The sequence below is a fragment of the Poecile atricapillus genome, chromosome 1 (assembly GCF_030490865.1).
Source record: "Poecile atricapillus isolate bPoeAtr1 chromosome 1, bPoeAtr1.hap1, whole genome shotgun sequence".
Classification (NCBI taxonomy): domain Eukaryota; kingdom Metazoa; phylum Chordata; class Aves; order Passeriformes; family Paridae; genus Poecile; species Poecile atricapillus.
The window spans coordinates 5,656,237-5,677,816 of NC_081249.1; the positions used below are offsets into that span (position 1 = coordinate 5,656,237).

A 21,580-nucleotide genomic window follows, 5' to 3' on the forward strand; every position below is an offset into this window, starting at 1 on the left:
AACTTCAAGCGTTTTGCAGAAGCTGAATATTCAAAGAGGCTGAATCCCCTGCCATGACAAAACCGACAGCATTTCTATATTCACTGCATTTTGTGTCTCTTAATTTGAAATTGCATCTACACTCTAGAGTGGCTGAAACTCTGGGTGTACAAATCAATTGAAACTGAGTCACTGGGCTTGATAAAAGCAAACAGATGTCATCATAACGGGAGTGAAGCCCTGCTTCAAGCCTCAACCACCCTGTTGAGTTACAAGATTAATTAGAGGAATGTATGAAACTGAAATGAATAAAGCAACCATTAAACATGTTGCTAATATTTAAAGGAACTTAGCCAAAAAAAGAAAAACTAGCTAGTGGGCTAATGTTTACATTGTAAAATGTCAATTTACAGTGTTAACCTACTCCAGAATGAACAAACAAATATTTTAAGCAGACAAGAAAAATGCACATACTTTCAGCAAACATTGACATCTTCTTACACTGGGGAAATTCTTGTCATGCTTAACCCAAGTGTGGCACAATGCTTTGTAATAATTATCCACTACTGAAGCTTATCTGGGCTTGCTGATAGCCTGGTAGTTCCTGTAGCACATAAAGCAGCACATATTTCACCCCATTTATCTTGGACACCAGTGTATTTAATCCCTAGGAGGCCCAAGTGTATAAACCAAGAAACACTTGGGTGCTTCAAATGACTCACCTGGGGCTATAGTCAGTCTTTGTAGAGCTGAAAAATATATCAAGTCAGATGTCTAAAGCAGGGCAGGGTGAGCATTCACTAAATATTCATCTCAGGAGCTGAGGGTTTTGTCGCCCTCTTCTAGTCTCACCAATGGGAAAGTCACTGTAAGTGACTTCCCACAGATACTCCAAAAATTACCCAGAAAAAAAGTCAGGGTTCCTTTTAAATTAGCAAATCTGTGATGTCTCACAGGCAGATGCTCCAGTACTAGGAAGTGGATCCTGTGCTGAGAATGGGAGAGAGGAAGGGTAGATGGTGACAGAGAGAACAAAGCCTCTTTTCCTGGGAATCATAACACAGTACAGAAAGTAGAGTTATTAATGGCACAGGCTTGATTCAGCTGATAAAAGTTTCATTTTTTTTTTTTTTTTTTCAGAGAGCATTTACATCAGGTTACATCAGTGGACCTTACCTTTATACTAATGTGGAAAAGGGATAGCACTTCCCACTCACCACAATTCTTTTTATTTGGAATAGCAGTTAGAAAGTACTATTTATCCTCTGAGCAAAAAAAAAAAACAACAAAAAAACCCAACTATTAAAAAATCTCGGCAGCAGAACCTGAAGTTCTTTATTTATTCTTTGAGCCCTGGTCTGTAGTCCAAAAATTTAAGGATATTGTTGAACAAGTCAAATAAGAGATGCACGAGGAACAATGAGGAGATAGGGAAGAGAGTAGTGAAGACAAACAGCCATGTTATATATACTCCTCTCTCTTTCAACAGATCCACAGAATGCAATTTTCATGCTGTCTCTAGACATAAGGATAACTGCTCTTCAGGAGCTACTTTGTGTGTTAAACAAATATGACATTTACAGATTGTTTTCTCTCAGTGCTTATTTGTTATGTCCTGAGCTAATGACCTTAAAAATTGCTCTCTCTGATGGTGTTAGTGTGAGATGATTTCCAAAAAGCATGAAATTGCAATAAACTGTCAAGTTTGCACAGGTGCACTGGAGATTAAGAGATCAGCCACAGAGCCATTAAGATCTATGGCAAAACGCCCAATGGGACCAAGATCAAACCTTTAGAGTGTTTTAAAAAATGTCATCATTAGGAGAGAGATGCCTTCCCAGGAGCTCCACATAATGCTGGATTTTAACTACACCCTTCTGCAGTGCTCCTCTGAGATGGCAGCTGCTGGAATTTCCTATTCATCTCTAAATAGATGAAGCAAATATTAATTCTGCTAGAGCAAGGATCAGTGGCACATCCTCACTGAGATACACTAGAGAAGCCTTCAAATTCTTACTCACCTTCAGGGAGAGGTACCTTAGAGGTGCAAGAAGCCCGTTTGCATTCATTGCAAAGGGGCATATTTTTAAATACTATGAAAAACTCTAAGGAGCCAGGTTTGGGGAAAAATTAGTCCATCAAAAGGTGAACTTCTCACCAGTAAGTCTTCTCTGTAGACACACAAGTTTCATTCTTAGTTTCATCCACTACCTTTTCATCTAGAAGGACTCTGGCTCAGGGAAATTCCACTAGCTGGTGTGGTCAAGGGCAACAGAGATGCCCTGAGCTGCTGCTCTGCACAGAAAAGGTGTGGAAAGAAATCAGTTATCAAAACCTCTCACTGCTTTCCCTAATACTCCCCTGGAAGAACAGGCAGGTTTCCTTTTAACTGCCTGGGAGTGAAGTCCAGAGCATCCCAGCTCCAAGAGCTAAGAGATACACTCCAGGGTGCAGAGGCAAATGCAGAACCCTTGGCATGGCAGGAACACTGGCAGAGATTTGCTTTGCAGTGCTCACACACGGGGTTGGCTCTGCCTAAGTGATAGGTGAGGAGCAGAGGCTTGGGAATGCCTTTCAGTGCTTCTCATCTGGAAAATGACATCATCAGTGCTGAGGTTACATTTTGCTCTCTGTTGGCAAAGTCACACTTCTGTCCTTTTGTGCTGTTGGCTTTGCTCTGTATCGTAAGCCTTATACCACAAATGAGAAAAAAAAGAGTAAAATCTAATCCAACATTTTTCCCCAAATATTCCACATTGGTTTTCTCAGGAGAAAACCTGGGTTGTTCACAGAAACTCATACCCTGTGTCATGCTGTTGAGTACATATTTTCAGTTAGTTCTTCAAATATTTTTGTAAGATAGAGAAGTCCAGCAGGAGGTGGGAAATGACCAGATCTGAGGGCACACATGCTCAGCAAGCTGAGTCACCCCCAAACCCAGCCAGCTGCCTGCACACAGCTCCCCTGCTCCTCAGATGCAGATTAGTTCTGGCTTTGGGCAGAAATTCTATTAAACAGGACATAATAGGTGCTACTTGTGTGGCATTTCATGGTTGATGTTGTCCTGGCCCCCTGTGGCACAGGCTCCTGAAGCCCTGCAGTTGATAGCTGGCAGGGCATGATGCTGAAGGTGCTTTCTGCAAGCCCCTCACACAACTCCAAGTCAGACCAGCATCAGGTGCTGCTAAGAGCCAACACAGCACTTCTCAGCCTTTTCCAATACAAAGGCTCATCCGTATCTTCTAGTGCTTAATGACCATGGGAGGAAAGAGAACAGAACAGAGGAAGATGCTTGTCTTTATGGGAAAGAGTAAAAAGGGCAAGAATTGCAAAAATATTCCCATCATCAGATAACTGTAAGACCTTCTTCCCTGTCCCTGTTGTTGTATCCTTGGCCTTGGCTGCTATTCTGAATTCAAGGACAGCAAGATTTTCAAGGTAAAAAAAACAAAGCATCCCCTGCAGGGCAGAGGAAGGAAGGGAACCACAGTGAGCCCTTGGGAGAGGCTCTGAATAAACAGCAGCTCACAGCACTCACCTGTCTGCCTGCCTTCCCCCCTGCAGGCTGTGGCCATGGGGCAGACAGAAAGCACCTTTCTGCATCTGGGCAGCTCCTGGTGCCCTGGACCTATTGCTCAAGACAGGCCAGGTAACTTTAGGCAGCACTCTGGGTGCTGTTGCTGCTGTTTTCCTTCTTCCCCTGCTGCAATCCGTGCTCGTGGCTGATGCAGAGAAGCTGAAATACCAGCCTGGTTGGTTAAGATGGGCTTTGCAGCCCCTCAGGGGTAGCATCACTGTAGCTTCCCTGCAGCTGATCAGATACAGCCCAAAGGAACCAGCAGCTCAGCAGGATGGGGAGGTTACTCCTTGTGAAAGGAAGGGAGGAATGTTTTGAGACCTGACGGGGGATGAGGTGTAGGAGCAGCACTAACACAGGCTGTGCCTGCCTGAAGGCCTGGGAGATGCTGATCCACAGGCAGAACAATGCTGTAGACTCAAGCAGCTTCTCCAGGCTCCCACTAGCATCAGAAACAAAACACATGGGTCATTTTCCAGTTTCAAAGGAAATCTTCAAATCTTAGGTTGCCTCCTCCTTGACTATACCTTTTATTTTCCAGGGAAGTTGAGCTCTTCAAGAATGAACAGATTCAGTATTCCGAAAGCATGCAGCCATGATCCATTCCCCCAGGGGAGGGAAGGGAGCCAGTTCAGCCTGTGCTGCAGCAGGAATGAGAGCACAGCACAGAGGTCTCCTCACAGCCTGGCCCACAGGCAGTGCAGCCACTGACAGAGGTTTCTCTCCTTGGGAGAGCTCCCTAGGGAACAGGCCTACCTCTCTGCCCTGTCCCGAAGGACGAGCTTTCCTTGGCTAACTGCTCCCCCACCCTCATTTCCTTTCTCATTTCCTCCGTAAACAGAATCTCCTTTCTACGTCACTGTGCTTAAGGGCTGAGTCCTTGGAAGCAAGCTTCTTTTTTTCTCTTCCTCTAAGTTCCAGTATGCCCTTTGTCCTTTTGTCTTCCCTCAAGATCTCCAGGAGGGATTGTTTTGTTCTCATTTAGGATTTTAGCATTTAGTTTTGGATCTTTGGATCCTCATTTAGGATCTTAGCAGTCTCCCGTCTGAAAAGGCAGAGGAGCACTTCTCCCTTCCATAATTCATGGTGGTGAGAGCAGGAACACTCTGGGCAATAGAGGAGCTGCTGCTTTTGCCTTCTTCCATGTTAAGCTTTCATAGCATGAGTCAAAGAGAGTTAACACAAATTGAGCCTGCTGTGAGCAAGCTGGGCTGCAGACAGGCAGGAGCTGAAAGCCCAAGGCCTCTTTTTCCACAGGGTTCTTGGCAATCTGTCAGGAGCAACATCTCCTGGGCTGGAAGGGACTTGTAGGACTTGAGATGGGTCCTTTTAGCAGCTTGCAGGGGTCTCACCCATTGCCACACGAGGACTATCAGGACAGCAGAGGCCATGTCACAGCTACACAGCTGGCTGGGAGCAGGACTGGGCTATCCTCAACACCTCAGGCCCCCTCTTCTCCTTCTCTCAGCCACTCCTTACTTGGACTGCAGTATCATCTTCCTCATGCCTGACAGACACTTTACTTACTTATCCCAAAGACTTTTGCAATCCAAGTAAAAGTGACCAGGCCAAGGCAGAAAGGAGGGGAGTCACATGAAAAGAGAACCAAAGCAGAATACTGTTTTGGAGGACTGAACACTCCAGCATGCTCCCTCTGAAATCAGGAATTATCAAACAGAAGCTCAGCCCCTCAGCCAATTTGCTCCACATTGTTTACCTGTGTACACAGGAGGTCTTTGTCTGCACAGGGAACTGAATCTACATCCCCCAAGTCCAAGATAAGCCCAGCAGCTTATCTCAGGCCCAAGGGCTGCATCTCCTACCCTAACAGGAGCCTTGGAGACAACATCTCCCGGCCACCAGTGGAGCATAAGCTGTACAATCTTCTTGTGCCCACAGAAACTGGAATGCAGTCTAAGAAATTGAAATGTAATAGCAGCAGGGCACTTCAGAGGAAATGCCTGGTTTGTGTAGTAATGCTTCCCCTTCTTTTTCGTGGCATTATAGCAGTGCCTCAGTAGCACTTTCCTGCCCTTCCCTCTGTTCTCCTCTTGTGACAGCTTTATCAGTGAAAAGGTTGCCAGTGGGTCAACCCCTGACGCAGACAGCCTGTACAGTAGAAGCTCCCTATCACTATAGAACACTCCATTATAATTAAAAATTAATGGCAAATACACTCTCTCCCTCTCATAATCTTGAGAAATGCGTATCATTCCGGGGACAAAAGCTTGTGGGATACCGAACGCTTTCCGTTAGAGGCTCTCTGCATGGCCCTGTGGCAGCTCCCTCATGAGTGTCGCTGTGCTCTCATGCTTGTAATCTGCCCTTGAAACCTCGTCTCTCCCTCAGCCACTGACAGCAGCACAATTGTTTTTAGCAGCTCAGCTTTTCAGCTGACTCCAGGATCCCCAGAGCCATCCCTTTTTTTCTGACTGTGCTCCAGATTGTCATCAGTGCTCATGAAACGACTCCAGCACCGTTTGGTCCCTTGCCATTTACAGCCAAGAGGGCACCTCCTTTCCCTTGGCTTCCTTACCCTGGATCTGTCTGCTGCTGGCTGAGCTGCCTGGGCACTGGAGATTGCTGAGCCTGACAAGCAATCTCGGCAGGTCCCCGGGGCAGTGTTACACTCTGTCAGCATTGTTAGAGCTGAGCAGGGCTGCACAGGATCGTTGCTAGAGAGGCTTCCTGAAGGGGCTTCCTTGCAGGAATGTGGGTGACTCACCACACTCAGCCGCTCTTGTCTCAAAGAGATCACGCTCCTGCTGCACCAGGGCAGTGATGATGTGTGTGAAAATCCCTAGGAAAAAACAGTTACTGCAATATTAAAAGGAGAGAGGATGTTTGGGAAGAGCTGTTGCTATTGGTAGCTTCTTGCTGCTAAACAATTTCCGAGTGCATGGAGATCTCTGCATCCCTTTGTGTCAGCCACGGGATGATGCATCCATTGCTTTTTCCAAATTTTTCCAAAAACAGCCAGGCTGTGGAGTGCAGAATACAGTGAGGAGAGCATGTGTGTGTTCTGTGTGTGCCTGCTGGGGAGCTTGCAAGCCCTATGGAGAGTCGGAGGTAACCACCTGCCCACCCACACTGTGGGTCCCTTCTGCGTTACAGATCCCACAGAAGTCCCGTTTTCCCTGTGAGCAGCTCTGCCCACGCACCTCCAGGGCCAGCAAAGGCTGCCAGGGCACCCATGGGGAGGCCAGCAAGAGAGCCTGCACTTGGGTTTTCAGTTGCTGGCTGCTCTTCAGGTTGGCCACCCTATCCTTTGCCCGGGTTTGTTCCCTGGAAAAGGCATCCCACAAAATGCCAGCACCATTTCCTGGCACAAGCAAGGAAACCTGGTGCTTTTGGTCACCTCTCTGAAGTCAGGCAGCTCAGGACACTCACTCAGGACCGTGTATCCCAGTGCCCCCTAGCCTGAGCACAAACTGCTGGGAGAAGAGCCTGGAGCACTGCTGCAATCCTGGGCATGTCTGCCCCAGCCTCTCAGCCCTGCCTCCAGCAGCCTCAGAGACCTCACTCCGTGTTAGTGATGACTCCCAGCCCATTTTCGGGCAGCAGAGCCCAGTCTGACAAGGGAGAAGCTGGAGAGGGACTCTGTCAGAAACTGTAGTGATAGGACAAGATGGAATGGGTACAAATTGGAAGAGAGGAAATTTAGGTTAGATATTAGGAAGAAATTCTTTACTGTGAGGCTGGGGAAGCCCCATCCCTGGCACTGTTCAAGGCCAGGCTGAATAAGAACCCGGTCTAGTGGGAGGTGTCCCTGCCCATGGCAGGGGGTTGGATTCAGATGATCTTTAAGGTCCCTTCCAACCCAAGCCATTTGGGATTCCACAAAACTGATTCTGGACACCACAGATCCTGTTCAGGAGGAAAGTGTGAAGATCCAAGAACTGGGCTTTTTTTCCTACATTGCCCATTTTCTGTTTTGTGCTAGTACAGGGTGACTGCTGCACTTTATTTGACTCTGGTGGTGATACAGCTACAGAAGGAGGGATTTATCTCTGCAGAGAGCTTTGAACAGCTCACCTGCTCTCCTAACATCAAACCCAATCCCCTGCCTCAAAGCAAGACTCAAAGTTCAAACTTTTCAAACAACTTCAAAGCAAGACTCAGGTGGCACAAAAGCCACTTAGGCAGCTCAGTCAGAGCTGACCTTCTCCATCCACCCCAGGTCACACAACCCCTTCTGAACCCCAGTCCACGCCAGCCTTGCCCACGGTGGTTTCTGCAGCTCCCACCTTCAGCCCAACAGCACAAACACGTGCATTTGGAAGGACCTGGCATTTGAAGTGCTTTCACTGCAGTCACACCCACAGTAAAAATTATTGTTCCCATAAATGGCATGTGCAAGTACAATTTGGTCAAAGTCTTTTCAAGGTTTCTGAATGAACAAGTTATAGGTTGTGAAGGTCATCATAAAGCATCGAAGTTTAAATCTCTATGACCTCGAGAGCTCTCAAATGACTTTTTATCAGCTGTAACTTGGAAGTCACATAGTCAAGCAGCAACCAGCGGTTGCAAAAGTTCCTGCATAGAAACCAGGAAAATTCCAAACAACACAGACACGGCCAGATGCAGCTGCAAATTAAATGCTATGAAGAGGAATGAAGAGGCAGCCATGCTTTGCATAGCTCATAACTTGTAGTAGAAGCACTGGGCAGGGATAACAGAACAAAGAAGGGGTTCCTAATTCCCCAGGAAAACTCCTTTCTCCTCACCTCCAGTGTCCTCACAAGACTGGAGGCGGTAGAGGAGATGAATCATACAATATTTGCAAGGCTTGTAAAATCTTATCAATTCTGAAAGCCCATTTGTGCTAATCAGCACATACAGCAAGTGCAAATGATAACTCAAAGGAGCAGCTAAATGACTGGTGCAACCAGCTGAAATTGAATCATCTGAAAGTTCACTTGTGGCCACAAGACCAAATTGTCACATCTCCCATTCTTCCTCCAATTCTTCCTTAAAAGGGACTTATTTCCTTCTCTTAAGCAACCATAACAGGATGATGTGCCTTGAACTCCAGTTCACTGCCTTTCTCATGAGTGCTGGGAATGGGCAGTGTCCTCAGGGAACCAAACACCACCTCCCCTCAGGACAGCTGGTTGCTGTTCCCACACAAGCTCTCACAGTGCCCTTCAGAGATGCCAGACCCCTCTTGCTGCCATGCCTGGCACAGGGTACAGAGCCACCAGCTTGCTTCTACTCAGGTTTGCCAGTTTCTTTCCAGCCTGATCGTGGTCCAGCCCGAACACCAGCCTAAGATAGCACACAAAGAACTGGTGGGGCAGTACATTACACAGCTAAACCTCTTCAGCTGCAGGAAGTAAATTTAGGGAATCCTCATTTATTTTTCTTCTGCCTCTAGTTTACCACCAGTGTCAACTATAAAGAGCCAGTATCTCCCTGGAGCATCAGCAAACAGGCATCATTCCAGGGCTCTGTATGGTGTATACAGACTGAAAGGAGCCAAGTTCACTTTTAATTCTGTAGCTGATACTGTGAACTTTCTTCTACAAGTTGTTAAAACAGATTTTTCATCTTTACAGACAGCCTAGCCTAAGAGTCAAATTTTACTTTCAGTTATATGGGTTGAAGTCAGGAGTAATTGATAATCTCAAAGCAACACCAAAGTCACGTTTTCTTCTCCACTGAAACTCGGAGATTGTGCAACAGAGGAAATGGCAAAGCTGGAATAAGTCTGGACTTTGAACCCAGCTACTGAAGCTCGTGCTTTGACTGTGTGAACTCCCTTTACTCCTGTAAGCTACCAAAACAGTCAAGTAAAGCAGTTAATCAATTAATGCTTCAGTTAATCAATTACTACACAGAAGAATCCCAACTTTTCAAAAGGATCCAAAGAAAGCAACACTCCAAAGCCGGTGTTTTTACAATCCAGGCTGAACTCTTGACTTTAAACCAATAAAGCTTCCTAATGATCCTGAATTTCAGAATTAGGCAAATCTGAAGCAAAATATAAACTGAGATTTACAATGCATGTTGACCAGTCTTTAATTGCAGCAGCCCCTTGTGTCACACAATGTCCTGTGCTGCACCCATTGTTCAACTTCATAAAGCTTTGGCACACTGAGTTTTTGGAGTCTCTGCTCTTCAGAGACTTTATTTATTCATAACCTGTCAAAAAAAGATGTCTTTCAGGAGAAAGGGAGACTCAAAGGAGATCCACAGTCACTTAATAGCCTAATTTCTAGCACCGACCACATGAAGACAAATTAGGCCTTCAGACACCCTTTTCCAACAGGGATCTCTCAAGCTCATCACCACACAAGATTATAAAATGCTGTCTGAAAACAGTAGGGCAATCTGAAAACTTACTCTTATCTGTTATTGCAAAGTAGACACCAAAGGGCAGGATTCACCTCACCTAATTTTAGCCATCTAAATAGTTGGCATCTCGTCCCAACAAGTCACTGCAGCTTCCTCTACAGCCCATGGCATGAGATTCACTCCTGTTTTAGGATGGAAAAAGGAACAGTAAAGAAGGCATTGATGCTGCTGGTGGGAGAGAACAGATCAGTTCTCTCTCACCAGAACAGTTTATGGCACATCAGAAGAGTATACGACAGATGCCAGGGTCTGGGAGAATCCCACCATGACATGTCCAAGAGTATGCACGAGGTGTAACAGACTCCTGTGGGGAAAGCTGCAGGTTTCACCCCACGGTGAAAAGGTTCAACTAATTGTGCACAGCCCTAGAGCTGTGGAGGAGCAGATGGGGCTGGTCCCAGGCCCCATCAAATGGGGGATTAGGGAAGAAAGAAACCCGAAAAACAGCAGAATGACCTAGCAGCATATCATGCCATCTGCAATTACTAATGTACTTTTAATTTCACCAAAACATTTAAGTATGAGAAACCTTGAACATTTCAAATGCTCTGGAATGTTAAAGGGTCAGGCTTATCCCTGGTTTTCATCCACTCACCTTTTTTCAGCATCATTTTACTCCAGTGACACTTATCTTTCTAACCAAAAAAGTATGCATTTGCTTCCCTGTGATAAGTTTCCCTCAAATGTTGTCTTTTTATCTTCCATGAACTCAATTAATTGTTAACACCTCAAGAAAGTAAGCTTAGGGAACACACACAGACTTTCCTAGAGAACTGTTTGACACAGGTTCTTCTCCAATGTTTCTGATACTTTTATTCTCCAGATTTTTTAAATATACAGTGTATTTCACAGATGAGGTGACTTTTTCTTATTTTCCACTCTTGCTTAATGAAACACTTTGTACAGAAAAAGCTGTCTCAAGGTTGGTGGGTCATTGATGATTTGGCTCTGAAGAAACCAAGACTTTGCCAGTCCTGGCAAGCTACACCTGAAAACAGTCATCTGGGAGACACTGAAAGAACTTATCATCAGATTTGAGCAGCTTGCTGGGGAAAACTGTATCTCAAATCACCACTTTGAGCATGGCTGACCATGCCAGTGGACACACAATTAAGATGAACAGTCCTGATTGCTTTGTTTTCTGATTTCACATGGAAATGAGGTGCAGATGCACTGCCAGTCCCTCTCATAAGGTTGAATTTGTCCCTTCACCACCGTTTACTGACTTGGTGGTGAGCACCTGTGTCACCCCCAGCTTGTGCACACCACACTGACCCTTGGAAGGTCTTAGTTTCAAGCTGGGAAGGGCAGGGAAATTTTCAAGAAATATCTCAGATCCAGAGGACATGAGGCTCCATCAGCTTTTCTACATGCAGAACTACTTTTTTATTTTTCTGTTATTTACTGGCTTCCAAAGTGTGATGAAAGACCTTCGTGAGCAGATAATTCAATGCAAAGTAGATGATGCCCTTCAGTGTTTCTTAAAAGCAAACACTTTCATGAGTTGATATTCCAGGAAACTACCAATTATCATTTTGATCCCTTTAGGATTAAACTCTAGGAGGATTAACTAGGATAGCAAGATAAGAAAACAAATCCAAAGAAAGCACACTTTACAGAAGATTTAAAGCCTTCCACAAATCTGTGCTTGGTAAGTTCAGTGTAGTGCTTACATGCAGAACCCCGTGCAACCCACCCGAATGTGAGATCTCAATCTTCATTTTACAGCCCCAAGCCAGACTGTTACCATCTGCAGCATCTGAGCCAAGTAATTTCAAGCTGATTTATTACATTTCTAACTCTGAACATCCATCATTCTGCAAACAGCCTAAAGGGAGATGCCCCATACCTTAAGTTACACATTTTACACTGTTCTCCCTCTAAAGCTGTCTGCCAATCATAATATTTAAATCCTATGGAGCTTACTTTGTGTTTTCTGTAATTTGAAGTTCACACTGTGTTTTATTAACACGCTGCATTCCCAGGTGAGGTGCAATAACTTTAGGATGGAAAAAGGTGCTACCACAGCACTGCACTTCTCATTTGCTGTTCCTTTGAATAGCCTCGCTTAACTGGCTCTGTTTCTGACATCTCAGGAATGAGTGCTATTATTTCCTAAAAACGTTATAAATTCTACCAATACCCAGCACCAAGTGTTTGTATTTACCCCTGAGGTAAGCAAGCTGTACTCAGAAGCTCCAACAAACCCCAAGGTTGTGAGGGCATGTGATGCTGCTCACGACAGAGCAGCAGTTCCTTTTAGCCTCTTCGGCACACAACTGGGTACCACAGACAACAGCAATTTATTTCCCTTCTCAGGGTTTTTCTAAAAACAATAGCCCAGTTTCTAGCATGCCTGGCAGTCACAGACCAGCTTGACTTGCAGTTAAGAGTGAATCTGAATACAGATTTTGAAAGCAGAATCCATTACATGCTAGAGAATTTCAGTTTTCTTTTATTACAACAGAAAGAGAGAGGTGAGAAATAACAATAAAACTGGAACTTGGGGTGCATTCTGACACAGAAGAGTTAGAAAAGGCAACAGATTTTTTCTCACAGTACAATAATTCTTAAGGATGGACCAAAAGGATTATTTACCACTTCAGTGAACTGTTATCAAGGAATGAGAACATTTTACCCCATCTAGACAGCGAATACACAACATAACCACAGACCATTTTGGAAACCCATTATCAATAAAATTCTGCTCAAAGAAATTAAGCCTGTCCCATCTCTACCAGATCACCCAAGGTTTTATCTGGGCATCTAAAACCCAACAAGTACAATTTTCATCGGGTTAATTCGAATTCCCAAAAAGGATTCTGTCAGAGGAACTCAGGCAGAGGGGTTTTTTTTCAGTCAAGCCCATCTCCAACAACTCTTGCAGCATAAAAATATAGGAAAGACGTAAGCATTTGGTGTCGTAGAGCCCTTCTATGCTTCGTACTCAAATATTTTAAGATCCTCAAGGAGTTCTTTAGCGAGTGCCTGCAGCTCTGCATTGCGGCTCTGGGACAGGGCGACGATGCGCTGGAAGGGCAGCGTCTCGCGCACCTCGGCGCCCGACCTGGCCAACACCTCCGGCTCCAGGAGCACCGACTGCAGCAGCCGCAGGGCGTGCAGGCAAACCTCTGTGTCCGGGTCTAAAAGCAGGGAAGAAAAGCACCCAGTGCTTGTTAGGAGCGAGTCTGAAAGGATCCACCAGGCAGACAGGGAATAATGGAAGTGTCCTAATTCCCAGGTGCTGTTGGCTGTGGCTGGCTGGCTCTAGCAGGTACCTGAAAACCACATTTTTGTCCTCCCTCAGCAGCTTCTGCCCAGCAGTGTTTGCGAGGGAGAGATAACCAGGAACCTTTCTCTTGTTTTCCAGATGTTGAAACTGCTGTGAAGCAGGGAATTTATCACCCTGAATTTATCCAGTCAGTACCCAGGATGTACTGTTGGATGCAATCCAATTTAAGAGCAGAACAAACTGCCATGAACAAACAATATCCCATGATTATTCAGACTTAAAAACAGACTAACAAATCAAATCTGCAGTAAATCATTAGGATTTTCTTTAATTTCTTTTTATATGAGGCTTCAGATTTCCTCAAAGCTCAATAAAATATTAATCTTTATAAAACTTTCTAGCAACCACGTATCAACCTTCCAAGTGTTTAATTCAGTCTGCACAAAATTGAAACGGGTATTGAAGCACTGCTGCTCAGGAATGTGCCAGGGAAATGCAGCAAAGACCTTTGACTGACTTAAGCCAGGAAGACATGTAATAACTCCACTGCTAGGAACACAGAATGCATTTTTAATTACTGAAACATTAGGAGCATTACATTTTAATCATTCGCAACGGCCCATTTGCATTTAGTGGTTTACAGCTTTATCAAAAGCATGTGGTAGAAAGACTTCCCTATTCTGCATATTCCAAATGAAAACATCTAATATATTTTTATAGCTGAAGCAGTTATTTGTCCCACGTGCCATGCATTTTTAATGTGTTTTTCATTAGCATACCTAGTCTTCAGCAAGCTTTTGAAAAAGGGTTGTGCAGAAAGGTTGAGAAAATTAATTCAGATCACTTTGAGCACAAAATCACCAGAGAGACCAAAATCTCACTGAAGGAGCATAAAACCAGTGCAGTGGTGAACCAGAGTGCACTGAGCTTGGAGGAGGCATTTGGTGGGGCTGAGGCAAGTTCTTTCCTTTCCTGGCTTATTTCACATGTAACACTGGTGACCTGAAAAAGGACTGAGGAGAATTATTCATTAAAGCATAAGGGTTGAAAGCACTCAGGGGGGCCAGAGAACAGGATGTGATGGACGCTGAAGAAGACTGTGGATTTCAGCATGAAACTCACTGCTGAGATGGGGATTTTTAAGTAATTCCCAGCAGCACAAGGCTGAAGAACAATATTAAAGATTGTGACATCTGATCTACACCCAAAAGCCAAGCACTCACTCTCTCTCTTCCCCATCTTCCATCATAAATGGAAATAAGCAGGTGTTAACCTCTTAAGAAAGGAGTTCTACTTTCTCCTGGAAAAGCAGCAGGGTGGGCTACAATCTGAGGACACAGGTATTGTCTAAACCCAAAAAACAACATGCATTTTCTCCTTTTCTGTGCAACCAGAATCCTAGCTGTTGGGCATGCAGGACAATTTTAAACATGTCAAATCAATAAAAGCCCCGTGATTAGTGCTGCACACCCATGGCACAGCCAGTCTTATTGCTGACACCCAGGCTGAAGGCTCTAAGGACTTTCTTTCCATCATCATCTCCAGCAGTATCTGCAGGTGCAACTTTGAGTGATGAGCAGTTGTAACTCTTGGGGAAATGCTGCAGCTCAGCCTCACAGACAGCAAGACTTTATGTCCTATTTCCAGGGCGGCAACACTTCAGTGAATCCTTTTGAAAAAACCTGGGTACAAGTTTTGGTTTTCAGACTTATTCTGACCTAATCAAAATATGACCAGAAGCCTTGAATTTGTCCTCTCTTACCTTCCTTTTTTGCCTCCATGCCTTCCACACTGTGTATTTTTTAATGCCTATATTTTTGCCTGATATATTGTTCCAACTGCACAGATCACCTCCCCCTTTTTCTGTTCTTAGTATTATTCTACACTTCATCATTGGAAATAGCAGCCACAAACTACAGCCCAAATAGGTAAGAAGAAAGAAGCTTTGGGGAGTGAAATCTATGTAGTTCATTTACAATTTTCCTCTGTGTGACATTATTCCTCCATGAAATAAAGCCACTAATACTTTTAATGGCTTGCAGTACTGCTGGGAAGCTTCATATATGTAAGATGAAAAGAGCTTTGTTATTAATACTGTTACAGGAATCAATATTAATATTATCTGCAAGTGTTTAGGGTTAGAAATTAAAGAATCGATCAGGGGAGAAGCCTTAGCAGGGGAGCCAAGAAAATGAGGATCTGTAGGAGATCAGGAAATGATTTCCAGCTTGATGAACAAGAACATTTTCCAGTAAGAGCAGAGGTTCTAGGAAGAATCTTCAGCAGCAGCCAGGGAAGCTCAACAGCTTGAGTCACTCAAATGAAGAACAGATTAGGCACACGGGCATCCAGCAAAGGAAGGAAATGATCCTGCACCAGAAGATGACTTAATACACATTTAACCTCAGATTGCCATTGTTTTGAATGCATTCTGAGATGTTCTGAGTTAAATAAATACATATGCCTTAAAATACACTCCCTGAGGATTACATGTGGTTTTGAGAATACTACTTATTGAGGATAATCATGTTTCCTAAGAGGATTTAAAAAAAATACCAGAGAAATCTTTCTCTTGTCTCCAATATCATTACGGACGTTTTCTAAAAGCCTTGTCTACAAAGCACTCAGAGAAATGTAAGGAATCTTCATTATTCAGCATTATATTTATGTCAACAGCTTCCAGATTTAGTCATTTCTACACTAGCTGAGTAACATTTTGTTTGTACAAGATCAAAAAAAATCCTTTAGCTGTAATCAAATCAGTGCATCACATCCTCCCAACCACCAGCACACACATCTCCAACTACAATTTCAAAACTATCACCATTATTTCTGGGGAAGAGGGGGAGAAATCAAGCTGCTTGCCTCAGCCAGGATCACAGGCATAGCACAAACCTATCACCATCGTAAGGTGCTGATGTAATTTTACCAAGGTGTTGAAACTGCTGGAGTTTGCTGACGTCCTGCAAGCTGCCAGCTCAGTTTGATGTCACTGGCTTTCAGTCACTGACAAAAGGCAGCTGATAACGTGGATGGATTTTAGTCACATCTGTCATTAGCACCAGGCTCTCAGATGAACTGTCCCTTACAGCAGTATTTAAGTAATTGCATTACATCAATGCTGAACAGCTTATCCACAATTGGCTCAGAGTTGTGTGAACTCAATTTACACGTGGCCACACCATCCCCTGGCCACCTGAATGCAAGATTTATTACCAGCACAATGCTTACAGCTGTGCCTGTGTACAAGAGCACAGAAGAAGTTCACAGAAGTTCACAAGGCCAAGTGCAAGGTCCTGCACACGGGTTGGGGCAATTCCAAGCACAAGTACAGGCTGGGAGATTGAGAGCAGCCCTGAGGAGGAGAACTCAGGGGTGTTGGTGGTTGACAGGCTGGATATGAGCTGGCCATGTGCACTGACAGCCCAGAAAGCAAAAGGTGTCCTGGGCTGCATCCAAAGCACTGTGGGCAAATCTGCCCCTCTGCCTTACTCGGGTGAGACCTCACCTGCAGAGCTGCCACCAGCCCCAGAGCTCACAATATAAGGAAGACAATGGATCTGTTGGAGTGAGTCCAGAGGAGGGACATTATGATGATCAGAAGGCTGGGTCATCTCTGCTATGGAGACAGGCTGAGAGCCTGGAGAAGGCTACAGAGAGACCTTAGAGTCTCTTCCAGTGCCTAAAGGAGCTACAAGAGAGCTGGAGAGGGACTCTGTACAAAGAAACGTGACAGGACAAGGGGCAATGGCTTAAAACTGGAAGAGGGGATGGTTAGATTAAATATTAGGAAGAAATTCCTCTCTATGTGTGCGATAAGGCACTGGCACAGGTTGGCCAAAGCAGCTGTGGATACCTCATCCCTGGAAGTGTTCAGATTCAGATTGCATGGACTTCTGAGCAACTAGGTCTAGTGGAAGGATGTCCCTTCCTTCCTACAGCAGGGGGGTTGGAGTGACATGTTCTTTAAGATCCCTTCCAATTTAAACTATTCCATGACTTCATAATTTCAAAAGCTTCTCACCACTGCTGTAGGTATTATTCAATTCAATTCCTGTCTGATTCCAGCAGGAAGGAGCAATCTGCCTCTCAGCCTTTCCTTATAATGAGCCTGTCAGACTATCTGTGCTCACAGCATATCCAACAGAGCCAGCCACAGCCAGGGTTTCCCCCTGTAAGATCCTTTTACATTGCCAGTGCTGGTAGGGCTGAGGCAGCATCTGCAGCAGCAGAATTTTCCAGACATTTCTATACTGTTGATAGGTCTGAGGAGACAAGAAATGTTGTGGTAAAGATGCTCTGAGGGGAAGAAGCAGGGAGAACACCAAAGTAGAAAAAAAGACCAAGCTTTGCTGTTGCAGTTCTTACAGACACAAATGCACTTTCTCTCTGCAATATTTCTGCCACAGCTCCTATATTCCAGCTGGGTTTCTGTCAGCTCCCTCCTGGTTGGGTGGCTGCTCCCACATGGAGTTCAGCTAAGGAGAATTCCCCACTCTCCTACAGACATGTTTGTCATACTTTCATCAGGGAAATCCTTGAGAGAGACTCCCAGGATCCAAACTGAAGCAGCAATTCAGTCACAATTTGCCTGGCCTCTACTGAGGGGATGAGAATGAACAGGAGTTTGCACAGAGCTCTGTAGCTGGTGGGTAACACTGCTCCTCACAGAACATCAATTTGCATGAGCTGTTAGGCAGGGCAAGGACCTCCTGCTCCTGCTCAGATGGCAAGGACAGCCCGGAGCTCCATCCAGGCAAGCAGCTGAGTATGGAAAAGTATGAGTATGGAAAAGGGCAAACATTCCATGAGACTTGCCCTGGCCACTCTTCCAGCCTCCCAGATAACTGAGGCTCAGGGAACTCTGCCTCAGAGCTGACATCCCTGCATTCACCCAAATGGATGTGGTCTTAAAGGGCAATCCTCTCCTTAAGATTAATTTCATCATCTGAAGAACAGCATGAAGATGAGTCAGGGGAGGTTTAGGCTGGATATCAGAAGGTTTTTCAGACAGGGGGTGGCTGGGCACTAGAATTAGCTTCAGGGAGGGGAAGCTGTTACAGCCCCAAGCCTGCCAGAGTTCAAGGAGCATTTGGACAACATTCTCAGGCACATGGTGGATTCTTGAGATGTTCTATGGGGTCAGGAGTTGGACTTCATGATCCCGATGGGCCCCTTCCAACTCAGCATATTCTATGGTTCTATGACAAGAGGATGAAATTGCTGAGCACTTGAAAGACTGGTTTTGATTTATGAAGCAGAATTTGTTTTAATACAGACATCAGTTTATAAATATGATGGTTCTGTTTGTCCAGATGTTTTTTAAATAACATGAGGCCATGCAAACAACCTGAAATTTCAAAAGCTCTCACAGCCATAACAAATTCAGACAGAAGAGCAAGGCATTAGAAACCTTCAGAGTTAGTAATGAAAAGCAAATATTGAGGATGCAGGCAGCAAAGTGTGAGTGTGCTTCATACAAGCATTTCTAGTACAGACCATCATTTGCAAAGAATTTGGATAAACAAGGTTGGATTTCCACATGGAACAGTGGTGGAGGAAACTGAAGGGCAAGATCTAAGATTAGTCCTATGTCTCTTTTTGTGTTTTGTTTAATGAAGTACCTGGAGCAATTTCCCAGCTATGGACAAGAAGTATTGCTAACAAAGTGTCTCTGAATTCCATGCTTTCTCAAGTATCCAAAGAGACAAATTTTTTAAACTGCATTCAAAGAAAAGGAAGGTGGAAAAGAAGAGAAAATAAAGACACACCCAACCAACAGGGGTTGTTAAAAAAACCCAACCAACCAAAAAACCTCAACCAAACAGAGAAAGTAGAGAAGAGCCTAGACACCTTTTCTCCAGCTCTCATTTGTTGGCAAATGTTCTGAATGATGAAAAATGAAAAACAATAAATTCAGTATTTAATATTAATACCTGAGCTGATTGTTAGTTCTTATTCTTCAAGAGATCCTTGGCAGAGTAATGTTTCAGTCGACTTCTTTGGGAGTTACAGAGTGGAGGTCTTATTGCATCTTTAGATGGAAAACACCAGAAAAAAAAATACTGACAAATCTCAGGTGGATTTCCACTCAATATGATACAGGGTTCTTTTTCTGTGGCTGAGGACAGGGCTTATTTAAATCTGAAAGTTATGTGAAACCCTCAGCCAGGACACCAACACAGGGACAGCAGCTGATGGAGGAAACTAAAGCTGTCTATTTTGTCCAAGATGGGAACAGCTGCTCTGCAAACACATGGTGCTCCACAAGAGGAGAACTCTATTGATCCCACAAGCTGCTCCACAGACAGAAATCTGAGTCATCATTCATGTGCTTTATGCTGGCACCAGGCTGGGAAGGTGTAGGCAGGCACAGCTGATACCTACACAGAGGATTTAGAGATCTGTGTTGATTATTAAAGGGTGTCCATCATTTAGAAAGTTTAAAACTGGCAGAAAACATAGGAAGAAAAAGATAGTCCACTTCATTAAGTGTTTAAACTACAGAGACCTGAATTATCTTCGAAAATTATGTCAAACATTTGGTTTTCTCCTATGATCAGTAAAGTCTCCAGCAGAAAGACTTATTAAGAATTCTTGTTAGTGAACATGAAGTCACACCAGCTCATCCAAGTTTCCCAAAGACAGTAGGACAGTTTACTGTTAACATTCTTACTGCACTAGGAAACTTTATTAGGTTTTTTCCCTTCTAGCTCTTCCAATCAGTGTACTCAACATCAAGGCACATTTCTGTCTCTTCAAAAATTCTGTGAGGCAACTTGAATCAAATCCATCTTTGCTTCAAATACAACAAGGGGAAATAAAGACAATCAAGTCAATTATTTGCTCTCTTCATATAATGGGAAGGATATTGTTCTTTAGGGAACAAGGATGGGCAGAGACTGAGAACTCAGAGAAGGAATTTGAGGGATTTATCAGCTGCATAGAAATGGAAGAAAGATGGGCTGATGCATATAGGCTTAGGCCATGGACGTTTGGAGATTGACAATGGAAAAGCAAACAGGATGATTCTCTGAAAATAAAAAAAAATATCAGAGGATGATTTCTGGGGCCTCTCTTAGTGGGAATGGTGATAAAAGTACACAAAACTGGAAAGCTGAGTCATGTCATAAGCCTTAAACAAAACAGGCTTTGAAGAAGCTTCCTGCAGGCAGGCAGAACATCCAGGATACACTGCCAGCACAGGGTAGTGCTCTACTCTCCTGCATGGAAAAAACAAGACCTTATAATGTAGCAGATCCAGGTGTTTATGAGCTGAATCTTGGCTAGCAGAACCTGAAGATGCTGGTCAGGGAAAGAGGAGAGGAGTAAAAGTGGGAGGAAGCTGCTGAATTTTCCAAGTAGATACATTTAGAAATAGGTTAAATGTTGGAAAACTACAGAGCTCTCACACAAAATGATGGGAACAAGATCGGGTCTTGGATCTGACCCCTCATCTGATATCCAAACCAGTCAGCTCTCTCTTGACAGTAAGCAGACTTCCTCCAAAGGAATCTGAACCTGCACAACTGCTTTATCTGAAAACCTTCCTCCTTTGCTGTAACTGGAGAAGTTTATTATCAAAAAGTCAAGGAATTAGCCATGAGCATCCTTCTTTCTACAACCCAGCCATAAACAATTAGCACTTCCAAATTGCAGAGTAGCCTTTCCATTTCTTATTTCAATTAGTAGCTGCAAATTAATCATAAATGTTACCCATTTCATCCTCTTACTTGACCCATGAGCCTTTTTCAGACAACAGACTGCATCAAATTATTACATTTCTTGTTTTATCACAACAATTGGAAGGGCATATTTGTGAACTCATAGTCTGACAGGAGTCCTTGAGCATGTTTTGGGTTGGTATTTCTTGCTAGAACAACTTACATATATATTAGCCATCATAAATTAAAGGAAAACCTGGACCAAGATGTGTAAAATTTCAAAACACAGCTGAACAAAGGACCGTGTATTTGATGTTCTCTGAGGATCCCATTTTTTATCAAAATATATTAAAAACTCCTATAGAAATGGTGTTTTCCCTTACAAGGATTACTTAATTTCCTGAGACCTTGGAAGAGAGAGCCTGTGGCATTCCACAGCAGGAAATTATTTGATGAAAAGCTTGAGCAGCTACATTTTCTGTAAAATAATTAAAGGAACCATGAGCTATACAAATAGCTTTCAGTTTACCAACCCTAACCAAAGCTTTTTCAAAAAATCAGCATCAAAATAAGGTCTGGAAAAAGCAGATGCAATCTCTCTCATTTCAGCTGCTCCAAGTATTTAGCAGTTGTACCTTAGCAGGGCTTTAGCAGCACAGAGGGATAATTAACCTCCCCAGTTCTATCTGCACACCAAAATCTCCTCATAAATCTTGAGAAAGCCCAGGCAGGGCAGTGTCACAGCTCTGTCCCCCTGCTGTCCCTCACAAG

The 21,580-nt window shown here is 44.0% G+C and overlaps 1 protein-coding gene across 2 annotated transcripts in view; it reads right to left on the bottom strand.

Moving 5' to 3' along the window:
• Positions 1-12,357: 12,357 nt before the first annotated feature.
• Positions 12,358-21,580, bottom strand: part of HSF2BP (heat shock transcription factor 2 binding protein) — a 30,817-nt gene continuing 21,594 nt past the window's right edge. For both annotated transcript variants that reach the window (XM_058833886.1, XM_058833895.1), the window contains exon 8: positions 12,358-13,056. In XM_058833886.1, the coding sequence (XP_058689869.1) occupies positions 12,848-13,056 (209 nt within the window). In that variant the 3' untranslated portion in view covers positions 12,358-12,847. The remainder of the gene's footprint in view (positions 13,057-21,580) is intronic.